This window comes from Ixodes scapularis, unplaced genomic scaffold (genome assembly GCF_016920785.2).
Source record: "Ixodes scapularis isolate PalLabHiFi unplaced genomic scaffold, ASM1692078v2 PGA_scaffold15__6_contigs__length_5221840, whole genome shotgun sequence".
NCBI lineage: Eukaryota > Metazoa > Arthropoda > Arachnida > Ixodida > Ixodidae > Ixodes > Ixodes scapularis.
Window position 1 is genome coordinate 1 of NW_024609841.1, and position 17464 is coordinate 17464.

The window sequence follows — 17464 nt, forward strand, 5'->3', positions numbered from 1 at the left end:
CGCAAGGGACCAGGGTTGTTACATAAAGAACACACGAGAGGAATAGCCGTTTCCACTACCTCAGATGTTTCAGTAGTAGGCCTCGACGTAGCTGAATAAAAGTTCAAAAACAGCCTCATTCCTTCAAGTGATGAAGACGTCTTCAAATTGGCATTCTTTCCTGTAGTGGATTTGGACTGTATGCAGCAGTTTATGCTTAAGCTTCGGACACAAACACAGAACACCAGAAGAGGGACATTCCCGGTATTTCAGTTTGCAAACGACCAAAATACAACGGTTCTTGTGCAGGAAACCACGAAAAATGCAGCCAGATGCAGCCATTTCTTCGAGCTTGCCTGCTCCGGTGCTGAACGTTGAACATTAGCAACACTATGCAAGCCTGAAGGGCGTGAATTTACCTCAAACGTCCCAGGAAATGTCCCAATCCAGACATTATCACACTGGCAGCAGTTGTTGGTAATACACTTTGTGAACCCAAACAAAAATGATGAGTTTCATCATTTTTGACACAGCAGTGAATGACAGCGCGGCACTTTTCTCTCTGAGCTTGTCAGCTTTGCCGATCCAGTAACGTTGGTGTTTCGAAAGCAATTCTTATACTAAAATGTTTGTAAAGTATTGACTGCACAGAAGTTTGTCCCCGCTTAGTTGTACTAACTGCACTTGTGTTTCGAAGCATTCTGATTTTTCAGCACGGGACAAAACCTCTTGTGCACAACCCTCTTTTTTCTTACTTCTACTATGAAAAAGCTGCACCATGGGGTATGGCGACATTTTTCGCAAGTTCTTCCATCGGCAGTTTGAAATCTCACTGGGAAAAGTGGAGCAATATTGTGTTACCATTAAAACCCGTATTCATGGGGGTAATTATTGATTGTGCAGTCACGTTTGGTGTACCATTGTTCCACGGTTTAGTTTAGCTGATTGGCTTTGTTTAATGAATAACATACAAAACTTACCTTCAATCAGACAAGCCATTATTGCATGTGCAACAAAGATGGCAAGGACTAGGGTATATAATCTTTTTTTTTCACTCGTGAATATAGTGTTTGTAAATTAAACATATATGTATTTCCCAAAACAAAAATGAGAATGGCTCCGTGTATGCAAATTTTATAGTAATGCAATATAAAGCCTCTATTCTCATTATAATTTTTTAATGGATATTACCGAGGAAATGGCAGCTTTTTTAATGATGCACCCTCATGCAGCTCTTTAAACTCGATTATGCAAGTTATGGGTATTGCAGTTGTTTTGCATGGGTGTCATAATTTTCAACCTTCGCCCCGAGCATGGAAGTAATTGAAATCATTCTCGTTTTATTCCTCATGCATTTCTGAGATGTTGTTGCATAAAAGGTAAGGCCTAAAATATCTTGCATTGGTCGGACGTTCTAGGCAGAACTCACACTGCAGATCAGTTCTATGCATGCTGCCTTTATGTCATCGCAAGTTGATACTTCTTGTCCACCATAGAAGTGGTCTAGGGTGAAATCACCTGCTGATATGTCAATTGCTCACATGTGCCTCGTTTATGTGCTTCTCCAGACCTTTGGATTGGTAGAGTCTTACCTTTCTGTGTGGCTTCAAATAATTTTATTTTCTCTCCAGAAGGTAGTTATTGCATGTGCACATACTACTCTTAACTACTAGATGATAGTTAGCATGAACCAAACCTGCACTGCCACATTCTCACATAATACAATACAAGGTTGCATCAAACAGCCCACTCTTACCGGTCAAATGGATGCTATATGCAAGCACATTCCGACTCTTCCGTACCTAATTTCACTGGCTGTCCTCGTGTTGTGGAAAAGATGGGGAAAACTTTGTCTCTTTGTTCTAACTGTGATCTCGCTTGTAGAGATACTTATTCCCATTGGTATGCTATAAATCAATAATTTGGTGCTTGTTTTGACTACCAAATGGGAAATACCTTCCTCAAACATACAAATGCAACTCTGACACCAGTTTGACTTTGCATGCTCAATCGGTACAATTATATATTACACTTTTTTCCTCTGTCTGTGCCATAGGTTCTTATGTCGTTTGTTTTCTTCATGCTTCAGTTGCGATAACCAGTTTTGTACATTTTCTTCAGGAAACTCTCACTTGGATGTTCCAGGTATGTGCCACTGCCAAAATATTTCCTTTGTTTCAAAAATGCTCGAGTGATTTCTATATCGTTGCATAGGCACAACATTAAGCACTTGTCACGGGCAAGCTTTTTTTTCTAACTGTGTGTTGAGAACATGCTGCAGCGCTTTGAAAGTTTAAAAATACTGCAGAATTGGTTTCTACCATATGTATTATGCCCAAGGTGTAAGTGTGTCATTTAATTCCTTATTACTTGGGTACATTTGTCCCGTTAAGACAAGAATTTGTTACAATATCTCCTACAACATCCGGCTGTGCTGCTAGTGCTGACCAGTGACTTAATTTCGAGTGCTGAAAAAATATTGTGACAGTTCTGTTTTTATGCAGCACTCCGCTCACAGTAGAGCTTGAGGAGGCGATAATGTGTGTTGCTGACGCTGAGACTAAATCGGCACAAATGCCTCTATATTCATCGACATAATTCTAAAATGTATTTGTATAATTTGCTACAGATATGTCACTAGGCTACAGTTGCTCGCATTGTTGCTTTGGAAGCAATGAGTCACTGAAGCTGGAACTTATTTGCTACAAACCACTATTTTCGTGGGCTCAATTTTAATGTATTTCGCAAAGTGTTGGTTCCGGGAATATTTTGCAAGCACAAAATTTCGCTACTGGGAGTGTTGCGTGATATATTTGTTACCATCGTGCGGTCTATTTATGCCATAAATGTTTTGCAATATCTTTCGAGTTGCAAAACTGGGGTTTTTGCAGAAATTAAAGGCTCGTTCACACACTTGCATTCCCTTACAACTGAGTTCTTGCATTCTTGTACGACGAGAGATCACGCTACGTCATGTACGAGGGGACCCTCGAACTGCATTTTACTAGAGCGAAGGTTTCGTGGTATTTGTCGCAACAAATATTTATACGGGGTGTCCCACACAAATATTCGCAGGGTTTTTTCCACCGCAAAAGTAAACTATGCATCGCCGAACGCTCATTTCTCCACCCAAAGGCAGCACTTGAGATCAGAACCAGGTGCCCTAGTTTCAGCCCAAGCTAATATTTTATTCAAAAGTTACGTTATTTTCTGAAAATTTCAAAGGGAAAATGGCGGCCGACGGAGCTTTTGAATACATGGAGCTCTATGGCGCCAGAAACCGTAAACGGGCAAAAATAGGTTCCATTTTCCCATTGAATTTTTTAGAACATCACTTAAAACTTTTGACGAGACATACTATACACCAACTCACGTTTACAAACAAACTGGAGCGCCCCTAGCGGACGCCACCGCCGCCGCGCATGCGCAATGGGGGTGTGGGCAAGAAGCTCGCCATTGCCCATAAAAAACCATTGAAATACAATGTTGCCGGCGTCGGTGTGAGTCCCCGTGCTCTTCTTCGCGTTCAAATTGTTGATTCTACGTCCTCCTGGCGATGTCCGACTACTTGAGCGGCGTCAGCGAAATTACCGAGGCTCGTTACACCGCAAAACTTAGCGTGAATAATGTGACATGTGGCGATTCATTCCGCGTGGACGCCGCAGTATGTACGCTAATGCTAAGTTCACATGATGAGATTTTGCTCGCAATTTTCAGTCGCGACGCCGCTCGGGCTGCAAAAGCGTGAACCGTAGCTGAGATGGTTGACGTCGATACTGAAAATCGCAAGCAGGATCGGATTAAGTCATTTAGGCATAGCAAGTCAGTGATGGTCCCTGGTAACAGTGGTCAACATCTCCTTGTATCTACTGTTTACATCGAGCCTGCTTACCAACCTTCAAATTTAAGTCTTTTGAGGCCTGCACTTACTTCTTATCGCAAGTACCGCGCCACCATTGGTCTACGGGCCGGCGTCGTCTAAGAGAGCAGACGACAAGCAGAAACGTTTGAAAGAGCAGAGGACAGCTCAAATGATCAGAAGGCCGTTTGAACTTGAAGACGCACTGAACGTAATCCGCAGGTGGTCCGCACAACTTGACGGTTTTCTCGCGTTCATGTTGGAACAAAACAAATAAATCTGATGACCACAAGTATCCGTGAATTCAACCCAAAGTGCTTCCCACTTAAGCAATCTTTGTCCGACGGCGTCTGCTTTGCCCTTTTCACGGCACATATCCAGATCCTCGGACGAACCGAGCACGTGAAAACTGACCTTCAAACTTTTCTCGACACTTTTGGTACGGCCCCAGTCGCAGTTTTTTTACGAGAAGGCAGGTTTTTTGTTTGGTTCCTTTCAAAACAATGCAGGAATACATGTCTGGCATAGGGACTTCTGCCCACAGTTCCAGACCGGAAGTGCGACTGACGCGCCACCACCGCGCCGTGACGTAACAGAGATGAGTTTGTGTATAGGTTCGGGCTGAAACTTTGGCATCTGGTACGGACTTATAGCACTCCTAGCTTTACTTGGAGAATGGGCATTTGGCGATGCATACTTTAGTTTAGCGGCGGAAAAAACCCTGCAATTTCTTGAGGGGGACACCCTGTGAAAAATGGTCATTTACAGCAATGTCATAAGTTTTTCAAACCAAGAAAGAAAGAATGATGCTTGAAAAAAAAAAAAAAGAAAAAAGAAATATACCGAAATGCCAAGTGTTTCACAGCTTCCCAATAGACGCCACCAGTGTGTTTGCTCGTCATAAAAGATTTGAAGTAGTTTTAAGGCACAGACTCCTAAGCAATCGCAAGTGTGTGAATCAGGCTTTATTGTCTACAGTACTAATCAATTATATTATGCCACTGGTAAAAAGCCTAACTTGACCTTGACTCATTTCAGTCAGGAACCATGTTGATTCACTGGGTGCTTTTTTGACGTTCCAGGTGCCCGCAACAATGGCAGCACGCGGAGTAGCATCAGCGAGGGCTCTGGGATCAGCGCAGCTTCGAGCCGGACCTTTGTCAGCGACAAGTCGCTCCTCGTTGTGGAGGCAAAGGAGGACGGGGTGCTCAGGTGAGCAAACGCCATCGAGAAAAGGAGGCCCGCACGTGACGTCATCGTTAGTGGGTCCCACCCCAAGTGGCAAACATGCTGAAACTCGAAAAATGCCGCGAGATGGCAGACGCGTCCGTCTTGGCGTCGCCACGTGCTAGCGTCGAGCTTGTAGTGAGACACTGGAAGATGTGCTGTCGGCGGTGCTGAAGCGAGCTAAATGACGCTGCGTGGATCCTCGTGCGATAACGTTCGGGGGAAAGGTCCGGGCCCTTTTCTTCTGCGTGGTATCGGGTGAGCACCAGCCAGGGGCGGGCGCCTGAGACAGTGGTGCAGTGAGCGCAGAGTGCCAACAGGGCGACATCGAAGAAGTGGCCTTCGAAGCAAAAGAGTAAACCCACACCAGGGATATGAATCTCAGATGATTAGGCTGTTGTTTTGTAAGCAACAAGTACAGTCGAGCAAACTCTGTGAGGATTCTAGTTTAGCAAAGTTTGCTGCTGCAGAAGACTGTCAGCATGCGCAGCTGATTCCCGACAAGGGGTGGAATCGTAATGTTTCAAGGGATAGTGCAGTGGACATGCGACGTCGGAACTTCAGACAAGAATCGATTGATAGAGTAAAGGGCACAGTAAACATCCTCGCCTCGCGATTAACTTCAGTTGCCACAAGGGACTCTTAAAATTCTGAGAGTACTGAGAATTTAAGGCCCTACATGCACCCACCAAAGAAGCAGAACCCATGGAAAACATCTCATTAAAATGTGCTCGTGACACCTCCTACTCTTGAAGAAATTTAAGCTTGTCCCAATCATTCTGATAAACCCCAAGATAATGAGTGTCGTGTGTGCAGCACATCCAAAACCATAGGCATTAGCGAATAGAGGATTTTGAATCCGAATCGAATTCAAAGCGCAGTTTTTTTTGACCGAATAATTTTGAATCGAATAGTTTGAATAGTACAAGCAACAAATACCACAAGATATGTTTTAACTATAGTTTTATATTTGCCCTTATTTGGTATTAGAAGTACCGTAATTGTTAATTTCAAGTGTATTGAGTTCGGAAGCACGGAATGGGTCGGAAGCTTGCGTCACCTGGCCGGAAATCCAAGCCAGAGTAAGTCAAACCCGTTTATATCGAACTCGCAAAAAAAGTCTACCAGTTCGATATAGCGGGTAATTCGATATAAAAGTTTTAATGAATTCCGCTCTCAAAAATACTTTCTGGTGAAATATTACAAAATGAAGTAGACTTGCATCTTCTGCTGCATTGCATCCGCGATAGATATATATTTCTACGCTGTCGACGGACTCCAAAATGCTGAGGCCGCTGTTTTCTATATTCGCGCATTAGCGCCTAACTACGCCGAGAGCACGGAGCACGTCCGAGCAGGAGCACCTGCACAGCGCCGTTTTGCTCTGCAAGTTGGCTTTCCCCTAAAACGGTTGTGCGTTGGGGGAAGCCGGCTAGCAGAGCAAGCTAACTTTTAGATGCGGAGCATCTCTTGCTCGGGCCTATGTCCCGCGGCGTCGTAGTCCGCACTCACACCACGCATGTGCAACACTCCTCCTTCCCTCTCTCCAACAGCTGCGCGTTATTCTCTCCGCTTTCTCTCTCTCTACCATCTGCGTGCACTTCGCGTGCGTTCGCTTCTACTCACACCGCATGCGCAACTCTCCTCCTCTAGTTTCCTCTCCTTCAAGTGTGAATATAAGCAGCGGTAGCGCGCTGCGCGCGTTCAAGGGGAGGAAGTGGCCGAGTGGGCTAACGCGTCTCAGCTCGGAGCGTAAAGCGAAAGCTTGCGCTGGGAACCTCCTGGGTTCGATCCCCGCCGCCCCCGCCCGTTTCGATCTGGATGAACTTCGTACCGGCACGCGTTCGTGTGATCACTACTGCGTGATGCACGTTAAGAATCCCAGGTTAGCGGTTGTACTGCACTGGCTAAATTTCTCATCTACAGCTAAGAGACCGGTTACCCGTTGAGGCGCATCTCCATCAAGGCTGTATAAACCTAAAGAGCAAACCAACTTCTGCTCGCGTTCAGTTCACCGCTGTTGACTCCACTTCACTCCGTTCTTCCGATGAAGTGTGATGGAACGATGCTCCGCATCACCCCATGGTTCCCCTCGGGAAGATGGTGTACTTTTTTTTCTTCCGGGCGATAATTTCTTCAATTACAAACTTGACAAAAGAAATTAAACTTGCCTCAATCATTTTGATAAACCGAAGGAACAATAAATGTGTAGTGCATGTGTTAAGCCTGCGTTATGATTTGCTATGCTTGGCTGCAGGGAGCTTTAAATGGTAGGAATGGGCGAATATTCAGTTATTACGAATAGCCAATCGAATTCTGTTCTATTCGACATTCGCTTTGAATCGAATTATTCGACAATATAAAATTATTCGACCCTTCTAAATACAGTCAAACCAGACTATATCGAACCCGTTTACATCGAATTATTCCTTATATTGAACAATTTTTGTGCACAGTAATGTTACAGCGTTAATATATAGCAAAAACTATGGTTCCATCGAACAAAAATAGCAGCCGCTACCGATATATCGAACTGCCAAGAGCGCCGTTTTGCTCTGCAAGCTGGCTTTCCCCCAACGCAAGCAGCCGCATTGGGGGAAAGCCAGCTTGCAGAGCACGCTGGCTTTTTTTTTTTTTTCTTTTTCTTCCGGGCGGCCGCGTCGACCGCCCGGAAGAAAAAATATATTTTACGGAGGGAGCGGAGAGAGGGTGCTTCGCGCTCCCTCTCCCCGCTCTTTCCGCAAAAGAGAATATTATTTGTTTAAAAAAAATAATATTCTCTTCTGGGGGAAAGCCAGCTTGCAGAGCAAAACGGCGCTCTTGGCAGTTCGATATATCGGTAGCAGCTGCTATTTTTGTTCGATGTAACCATAGTTTTTGCCATATATTATCGCTGTAACATTACTGTGCACAAAAATTGTTCAATATAAGGAATAATTCGATGTAAACGGGTTCGATATTGTCTGGTTTGACTGTATTTAGAAAGGTCGAATAATTTTATATTGTCGAATAATTCGATTCAAAGCGAATGTCGAATAGAACAGAATTCGATTGGCTATTCGTAATAACTGAATATTCGCCCATTCCTACCATTTAAAGCTCCCTGCAGCCAAGCATAGCAAAATCATAACGCAGGCTTAACACATGCACTACACATTTATTGTTCCTTCGGTTTATCAAAATGATTGAGGCAAGTTTAATTTTTTTTCTCAAGTTTGTAATCGAAGAAATTATTTGCATATAGCAAGCAAATTTAGAAATCCCCTCGATTAGGATAACGGCAAGAAATTCATTGTTGTGCCGCAGTTTATAAATATAGTTACATTAAAAATAACTGAGCTTCAAAGTTAACAAGTAGAAGCTCAGGAACAACCTTCACAAGTTCAGCTCTGTTTTCGTTTAAGCATGGTGCAGTAGTGAAATGCTTGGAGAAACTGTTTGATATTCCATTCTAAAATATTCGGCTAAAACCAGTATTTGCTTTGAATTCGCTTAAAACTTAAAATATCCACCATTTGCACATGACTAGCTTCTGGTTGTATACTTTAGACGCAATACTTCATAGTTCACCTTGCATACTTTCGATCGGTCCAAACTAAAACTGTGTCTCACAGGGTAATTACTGGTAGCGTAGTGTTGCCCTGTCTGTGACACAGATGCCTCGTTGTCCCGTTTTGCTTGCCAACGCAATCTTGCTCTCTCGGCAGGCACTACCTGATTCCCCCGTCTCTGGCCCACCGAAGCAAGTGGCGGAGGAAAGGCGTGAAGCTGCACATCTACAACGACCACGTGTTTGTGGCAAAACATCTGCCTGGGTAAGTCCAAAGGTGTAAAGGCATCCTTCCAGTAGAGCAGCTGCTTCTCTATCACTGCGGGATTCATTTATTTAATCGGGGAATGCCATTTAACCAACACGCCGCTTTTGTCTGCCTGCATTGTGAGCGGGAGAGCTTATTATCGCTCGCACATCGTAGCTGTTCTGGTCATTCTGGTATTTCCAGCAAATTAAGGTTGCCATTCTGGTCGCGAAGATGTGGCATGAGAAGGAAGGATACGCCTTCTTTTTCGATAGTGAAACGGTATTTTGTGCAGGCCGAATGGTTTGCTCCTCAGGAGCCTGGTGTCCCACAGGTTCTCGCATATTCGTAGCATCTCGCTTCTTTTTTTCTTTCACTTAACTCTTTGGTTCTTAGTTTAGTGGGAGAAACCTGCTGTGTTGCCAATGTCGTGAACAGAATACTAGGCCTTGTCGGAGTCTCGAGAAGACGTTTCCCACCATTCCTAGACCACAACGTCCAGAGCGTGCAGTCCTGCTTCAATTAATTTTTTTTTCCTCCCAGGACGATTACTTTTTGCTTAAGGGGACACACTACCCAGCAAAACAAATATTGTGCAAAAAACATTGATTTTGAAAAATTACATATTTCTATCCACCAAAATCCAGAGTATTCCCAGAACTTTTCACCAGTCTACACTGCATAGTTAATTTTTTATAAATTATTTCTGTCCACAGAAGCTAAAGAAAAGGTAGGGTTTGGAGCGCACACATTTTTCTCCATTCCACTTTTTGGTAAAAGTTCCATTTTGGTCAATCTATCGTTCGATAATTGCAATACAGGGAGGGCTCATTCTTCCCTTTTCCTGACGGAAATTTAATAAGCATTGCGGCTATGGAGTTTGTCACTTTATGGATGTCTTTCGTAAAAAATGTTGACATTTTGTCGAAGACACAGAAGACGAAAAAGTTGATGAATTTTGCGGAAGAGAAGACTGATAGAAATAAGTCTTTTTACAAAAAGCTTTTTATAGCCGCATTTCCTAGGCATTCTGCTACGTATTGAGCGAATAAAAATCTTGAATATTGTGATATTTTAGATTAACTAAACAATGTAGGCGTTTTGCTGATAAAAGCTGCCCTAATTTCCTTCCCACTTAACCAACAGACCTGAAATTCTGTTATGCATCCTCTAGCATGACCACCCTCCTAGGGGGTGTGTCAACTTAAAAGAAACGTTGTAATGAAGATAACTTTTTTTTCCTTGCAAATGAGAAAGTTCTTAGCCCGAGTTTTCTACCTTTGATAACACTTTGACGTCTGGTGAGCTTGGAGTGTGCTGCCAAAGCTCGGTAAAAGGCGGGGAGTCTGTGTTGGAGGCATTTAAAAGACAATCGTGGGTTTGCAGGAATAACGCAACATGCCATTGGAGCCATGTTTTTGAAAATAAAAGTGGCGAATGCGAAAACGTGCAAGTGATGGTTGACAACATGCGATGGATGGTTGATATTTACTGCACCCATTGTATCGGGCAATAGTTTGTGCCACCTAATGTTAACACCGCAGCATGTTACGTCCACATCAATGGGGCTGTCCTTCCGATACCGACCGAGGCTTTCGTTTAATTTTGCTCTTTGGGTCTGATTGTTATGCGCATATAATTTACGGTGCATTGTTTGGGGAAAAAAGAGTTGCACATTAGAATCGTGCAACTAGGGGTAGGCTCCAGGAAACCCACGGTAAACTTCCAACAAAATAGCGGAACACTTTGCTAAAATTGGGACGCTCCCACACGTCATGGGCTCTGGAGAGCTCCTTCTTGACAAACACAATGCTTCCTTTTTGCAGGGGGACTGCATGTCACATCTGTGCGAGGCTACTCACACGAAGGCTAGGAAAGCAAGGCTACGTGTGTAGGGGTGAGCGCGCCTTTTATTTCTGAGCTTGCAGTGTCAAAGTGAAGAGAACCATACATATCCTATTTTTTGACATATTATTTGATGTCGATATTTCTTCAAAGAGGTACATAGCCCTTTGACTAAAAGGCGTAACTTTACTCAAAGCTGAATAAATTTAGACCAAAATTTGACATTTCAGGACCTCCTCGATTCTTTGATGCAATTTATTTTTATTTTGAAGAGCTGTCCTGACGATTAAGTCAATGATACTAAAAGCCAGGATGAAGTCAATAACACAAAAAATCTGTGGTGACATACTGCGTAGATGACAGACAAAAACGAAAGAAGAGATCCTTAATATAGCTGTATGTATCATTTTTGTTTTTACTATGGCGAGCATTTTTTCGGTGAAAACCTGACCGCATCGTATCTCCATTAATATCGGTATCTAAACAGCCTGTCCCACCACTATTGAAGGCATACTTCAACTTTTCTACAGTTCATTCATAGTTTCAGTATGGCTGCTAGTTTTTACTGTAGAGATATTGCGCAGCATTTTTTTTTTTTTCGTGTAGTCTTTATTTTAATTAGGTTCAAATACCCTTTTCAATTTTAAACCCCCGTTAATATCTTCTCGTAATCTTTTTCTGCTCCCAGGATGCAACTTGCTTTGCCACAAGTCTTGCCACGTGAAAACAGAAACTGTGTGCAAAAACAGTTCTGTGGGCACAATGCAAATGTAAGTTTCCAAATGTTCCGAGGTCACTTTATTGCTTATTACTAATTATAGATGAAGAGGTATTTTTTCTCGAGCACTGTCAATATCAGCATCAAAATGATCCCTATGTCACTCGAATCTTGTTACTACAAATATTTTTCTTATATGGAGGAGAAGCAATTACAGTTCTTACGTTAGTTTCGTGTCTTTTTGTACACTCAGGCCATTGCGCATATCTCTCTGTTCTTTACAGGCATGTAAGTTGGGAACCTTTCACTTTTTTGTTCAGTACTATATTCTTTCTCGAAAGGCTTTATAAAGTAGACATTGGATGCAATATTGCATTTCAAAGCAGGCAAGGTTGTACAAAAAAGTTAAATTCCAGGCTACCTTATTTTTTTTAAAAGAGGTTGTTTTTGCGAGAATGGGGTTCTGCTTATTTGCTTTCCCATAAAGTATGTAAGAGCTGTTTGATTTTGTCAGAGAAGAGGGTATTTTCAAATACAATCTATAGGTCAAACTGTCCCAAAGCAGGTCACCCTTTAGGGTACAATGCTCATTGTCCCAAGGCGTGCATGTCACTCTTTATGAACAATCGCCAGCAGAAGTTTGTGGGACACGGGACTTCCAGCCAAGAGGACTTGCTGCACCTTCTGAAGGCACATGGCCACTCTCAAGACTCGTGCTTCGAGAATGCACTTCCTTCCGTGCTCACTGTTGCGTCTTTTTTACTAGCTTCCGTCCAACGCGCAGAAGACAACGGGGACCGGCACAAGGTGCCCCGAAATGATGCCTGGAGCATGCGAGCTCTGTCGCCCATCGCGGTGACTGAGACGCACAGAATGACGGCTGGCAAAGAGGCATCTTGCACCAATCCCAGCTATCTCGTGCGCATCGGACAAAAGCGTGTAAAAAACACGGCCATGAGCACGAAATGACGTGCACGCGCAAAGCGTGCTTCTTGAGATTTGCGTCGCTCCATAAGAAGGCGCAGGGGCGCATTTTGGCAGGCGTTCCCGTGTCCCGTAAACCCTTGCAGCCAACTGTACATTCTACTCGGATGTGGGGCGATCGGTGGCCAATCTCCCGGCATTTGTGTGAGCTGGCGCACACCAGCTCGGAGCACGGGGAGCGAAAGCTTGCGCCGCAGAACCCCGGGATCCTGGGTTCAATCCCCACCCCTGCCCGTCTCGATCTGGATGAGCATTGTACCAGCGTGGGGTCATGTATCTACTGCACTGGCTAGATTCCTCGCTTACAGCTGAGACACCAGACACCCATCGAGGCAGACTAATTTCCGGCAGTATAAACAATTTGCTACTCGGATGTCTCGAAGCAGGTTATTTTTTTTTTTTCAAGTAGAACACCATGCTTGGCACCTCAAAGGAGGTCACTCTTTTGGATACATAGTGTTGCACTCTCTATGTCACTCTTTTGAATATGCGCTTAGCATCCCAAGTCGGGGCCACCCTTTTGAGTACCATACTTTCCGATGTATAAGACACACTTTTTTTCCAAAATTTTCGGCGGTGCATATTATACACAGGTGCATCTTATATGCTAATTTTCACTTAGAAACTTGCGAAAAGTGGGGGGTACGTCTTATACACGGGAAAATATGGTATGTCATGCTCACATGTCTGAAAACAAGTTTCTGTTTTGGGTGCGTTATGTTCAGTGTCTCAAAGTAGGTCCAGTGTTTAGTTTAGATGCAATGCCTTTCAAAGCAGATCACTCTTTTGGGCATGTGATGTCCAGTGTCCCAGAGCAGGTCACTCTTTGTTTATTTATTTATATATTTGCAAGTACCCTCAGAACTGCGAGGGCCCTGAGGGCTCGTAAATAAATAAATAAATTGAAGCTACAGAGAGAGGGGTGGTTGGTTAGTGCTGGGTATAACGTTTGCTCAATCTCCTAAAGCGGGTCACTCTTTTAAGCGGGCACGTTGTGCTCTGGTGGCAAAGTACACACAGAGGCTTTCTTTATGATTGGTCAACCTACTTTCAAATAGGTTTACCTTGTATCTATCTCTTCTGAAGCCAATACTATGTCATATGCAAGCTATCTCATCACTCACCATATGGTTCATTCATGGAGTGAAAAGTCGATCACGAGGTTAATTTAATTTAAATGTAGCTACAAACACTTTTCAGGTGTTGTTTTTCTGACACAGGCTCGACAGGCTGAGCTAAAAGCGGCCGTCGAGCCGCTTTTAGACCCGAGCGTGTATTTTGTGACTTCTCTTCACGATGAGGCTGTGAGGATAACCCTTGAGCCTGCTTATGTACCAGTACATCACAGACACAATACAGCTCAGCAAAATTTGTTTTCTCCTTTGAATTAATTATGTAGGGTACCCTAGCAGTGCTTTTTTTTGCTCGCTTGAAGTGAACTGTCTTGGCAAGCAGGATGATGGCAAAGCACACTGCATTTTCTGTAAGGCACTGGTGAAAGCTGGTGGCTACTTGCAACACTGATGTTGTGGACACTATGGCCGAGGAAACGTTACTTCAAAGCGTAGCTCATTTGGTGGTTCTTGGTCAGACCATTTAAGAAATGCATTAACAGTTTCGTGATGTAATGTAAATCCTTTCGTAAATTTTTTGAGATTTCAGACTTGCCAGTGATGTGTGCCCTTAATGCCCGACTCTTATTGTGTGACCACCAGGGAACCAGTGGAAGATCCACACCCTCCCAGGATGAAGGCAAGTTGATGAGAGCATTCACGGCTTGCTGCACGGCGAGGTGACACCGTACATCCGTTCCCCGACGTCGTGCGCAGCCGTCGCATTGGTCGGAGAGTGGACTCGATTGTTTCTTTTGACCAACTCGTGTTACAAGCACAGAGACCAAGTGAAAGGCGACACTGAATGCGACGTCGGCAGAGAAGACATTTTGGACCTCTGGTATGCTCCGGTAGCATCAGCATTTGACCGCTTGTTACGCATTCACAATGTTAACCTTTTTTTTTTTTATTTTAGAATGCATTAATAAGAGTGCACTTTTTGTTTTAATGCTGACGAGCAAAATGGATCAATTTGCATTCAGATTTTAAGAGTTGCGTCGTTTTTGATTGCGCGAGCAATAAGACTGCTGCAGGTCTGAAAAAAAGACTGCAGTCACATGTCTTTGTTTGTTTGCCTGTACATAAGTAGTTATACTGTTTCGAATGAAATCTTTAGACAAATAAAATGTTTTATGCATCTAAGGACATGCATTTGCGTGCATGTAACTCTGTTGAATGGACTCTGCAGTGAGTTGTGTGTGTGCGTGTTTTTTTCTGTATCGCTATAATTGACTGTACTCTGTTATCATTGTCTTCAATTTCTTTAAAAAGGCAAAGTGCTGGAACTTTTGACATATTAAGAGGCATCAAGTTCTTACCCTAATTAAAGCTGAAAGTTTTTAAATATTTCCAGAATATTTGTTTAAAAAGGACTTTCGAAACAAATGTGTGCCTGAATTGAGTGAAATCTACTTTCATGAAGTTAAAATGCATTGATTGCTAAAAGAGTGTCAGGTTTCATAATGTGAATAGTGCACCTTCTTTGCTGAGACACTACTAATAATTTCTGCATCTTGTAGTACACCCATAATATTGTCCTGCTTAAACCTTCGGCATCTTGCTTTTCTTAGAACAACTAATGTTGGCCTTGACTGTGTTTTTAAATTTAATTAGGCACATATAGATTGCTTGTGCTCTGCAAAAAGTGCCTCATGCATGTGGGTTGTTATGAGAGTACTCTATTTTAAGGCATAGGTAGTTATCAGATGGAAATGTCCTCTTACAACCTCTTCATGTTATGCACAGCCTGTGTGTTTATTGTTTTATGGGATAAGTTTTTATGTCGGGGAGTACTTGTGCTTGATGCAGATGCAGTTTACTTGACTCAGAATTGTTTTTTTTTTCTTGTTTTTCGTGCTACTTCTGGATACTGGTTTAAATGGTAATTAAATTTGCCAATGTGCCTACTTTTTTGTCCTCTTATTTCTGACAAGGTGCTGAAATGTTGCACAACCAGGTTTCTTGCTCGTGCATCTAGTCTTTCAGTGTTAAACATTTTAACAAAATTTAAAAATGGAAAAAAAAAATTGGGCTGGGTAATCATTTTTTTTAATGTTTTGATCACTGTTCATTCCATTTTTTAGAGGAATCAGTACATTTCCAAATTGCCCGAAAATCTAGTCACATTAGAGTATCTCCTGCAAATAAATTTTAGAATCTGTTGTGCGCTGCTTTCAATCTGAGGTACCTTTAAAATCTGTGCTTAGAATTGCTGAAGAACTGTTTTTATTGGTGATTAACTTTTATCCTCGCTTCCTATTACGGTATTGCAAAGGAGGCTGACATATGTGAAATTAAAGGTGTTCACATTCTTTTCAGAGACTTTACTGGGTCTGCAATGCAGTGGCATGGTGCATGCAAATGATATTTCTTTCAATAAGATGCCTGCTGTAAGGACTTATTATGTATATGTGCTGCATTTTGTTTATAATAGAGGCACGATATACTTAATTTCTACACATTCTGTCCCTGTATAACCCACACGCCATTAAAAGACAGTTGTTCTACATGGTGGTGTTGTCCTTAAAGTAGCCGAGCTTGCACACCCTGCAGAAATACTAAGCTGAGATCTGATTTTGATACATAAATTATGTGCATATACTGGGTGTTTCACCTAATTTGTGCCAAGAATTAACAAGAGTTGGTGATTTTATGCATGTTGAATCAATGCGGTATTGTTAAGTTCTATTGTGCAAGTCGTGCTCCACACGTCATTCTACAAGACAAACAGTCTTGTAGAATGACGAATTTCACAGGACACGTCTCGCCGTGAATTTCGACGCGAGCGGTGCACCTTCCGACAGGCGTGATGAGGTGTCCTCCGGCGGTTCGTATCTGCGGTCCATCCCACGGCGTCGTGACTTTTCGAAGGTGGCGAGAGAGCCTCCCACTCAATACTGAGTAGTCTGCCCCGGTGTCAACGAGTGCCGATGCGTTTTGGCCATCGATAACAACATTTAGGTTGTTGGACACCGTCGCAGGCGCGTCGGTGCAATGCGGGGCGTCGAGAGAGTGGGAGCGCTCCGGCGTTCTTGGAGGCTGTTTGCTTCCGTCGTTTTCGGCAACGTCACCTCCAGGCGTTGCCGCACTCAGTTTTCCCGACGACGCAGGGGAGACAGGCTCTCTCGGCGGGATCGTGGCGCTGGGGAGGCTGAACGTCGTGGCGATGGGGAGCGGGCTTCACGGCGGAGTGACGACACTGGGGAGGGGGAACGTCGGAGGTACTCCTCGATGTCGTGAGGGCGTTCGCCGTACCTCGGGCGTGGGTCGTTCGGGTGGAACCCACGCAGGCCCATTTGCCGGTAGGGACAACGACGGTAGATATGGTCGGCCTCCCCGCAGTGGTAGCACAACGGGCGTCGATCGGCCGTCCTCCACACGTCGGTCTTTCGTGGAGCAGCTTGTTCTGGGCGGACGTACGCCCGATCTTCATGGCGTCGTGAATACTGCGGCGCTAGAGGTTCACGTCGAGGTGGCGCCGTATGCGCCCCTAGTAGCACGAGATGTTGCAGGAACGTTACTGCAACGTGGCTAATGTTGTGCAACGTTATGCAACGTGTAACAATGTAACGACAATATTACTTAAACCATATTGCAAAAACATTATTTCGAAACATCAACACAATGTTACACAAGTGAGATGCAACGTTACACTACTTTTACGTATGTTACTGAAATGTTGCTGCAGAAATGTTAGGGCAATATAATCCAGAAACAAAGAGCCTATGTTTCAAAGGTAACATTAAGGCGATGCATCTGTGATAACTTATAAAATGTTACAAAAACATCCCGCAACTTGAGAGGACAACACGCCTTTCTGTCTGCAGAAACATATCTCGCCTGTATTTATTTCATAAGATCCACCACCACAATGACATCCCCCTTTGTCACACCTCCACCTATTGTCAGTCATTCCCGCCTATGTCATCACTAGGCAAGAATC

General features: G+C 43.6%; 1 protein-coding gene across 1 annotated transcript; it reads left to right on the forward strand.

The window, feature by feature from the left end:
• Window positions 1-2100: 2100 nt before the first annotated feature.
• On the forward strand, window positions 2101-16030 carry LOC121835627 (protein kinase C iota type-like; the record flags this gene model as incomplete). The annotated part of the gene is made up of 6 exons (XM_042290058.1): window positions 2101-2124; window positions 4921-5050; window positions 8773-8880; window positions 10689-10759; window positions 11396-11477; window positions 14125-16030. Coding segments are annotated over 6 exons (461 nt in total), but the record flags the coding sequence as incomplete, so codon positions are not given.
• Window positions 16031-17464: the final 1434 nt, after the last annotated feature.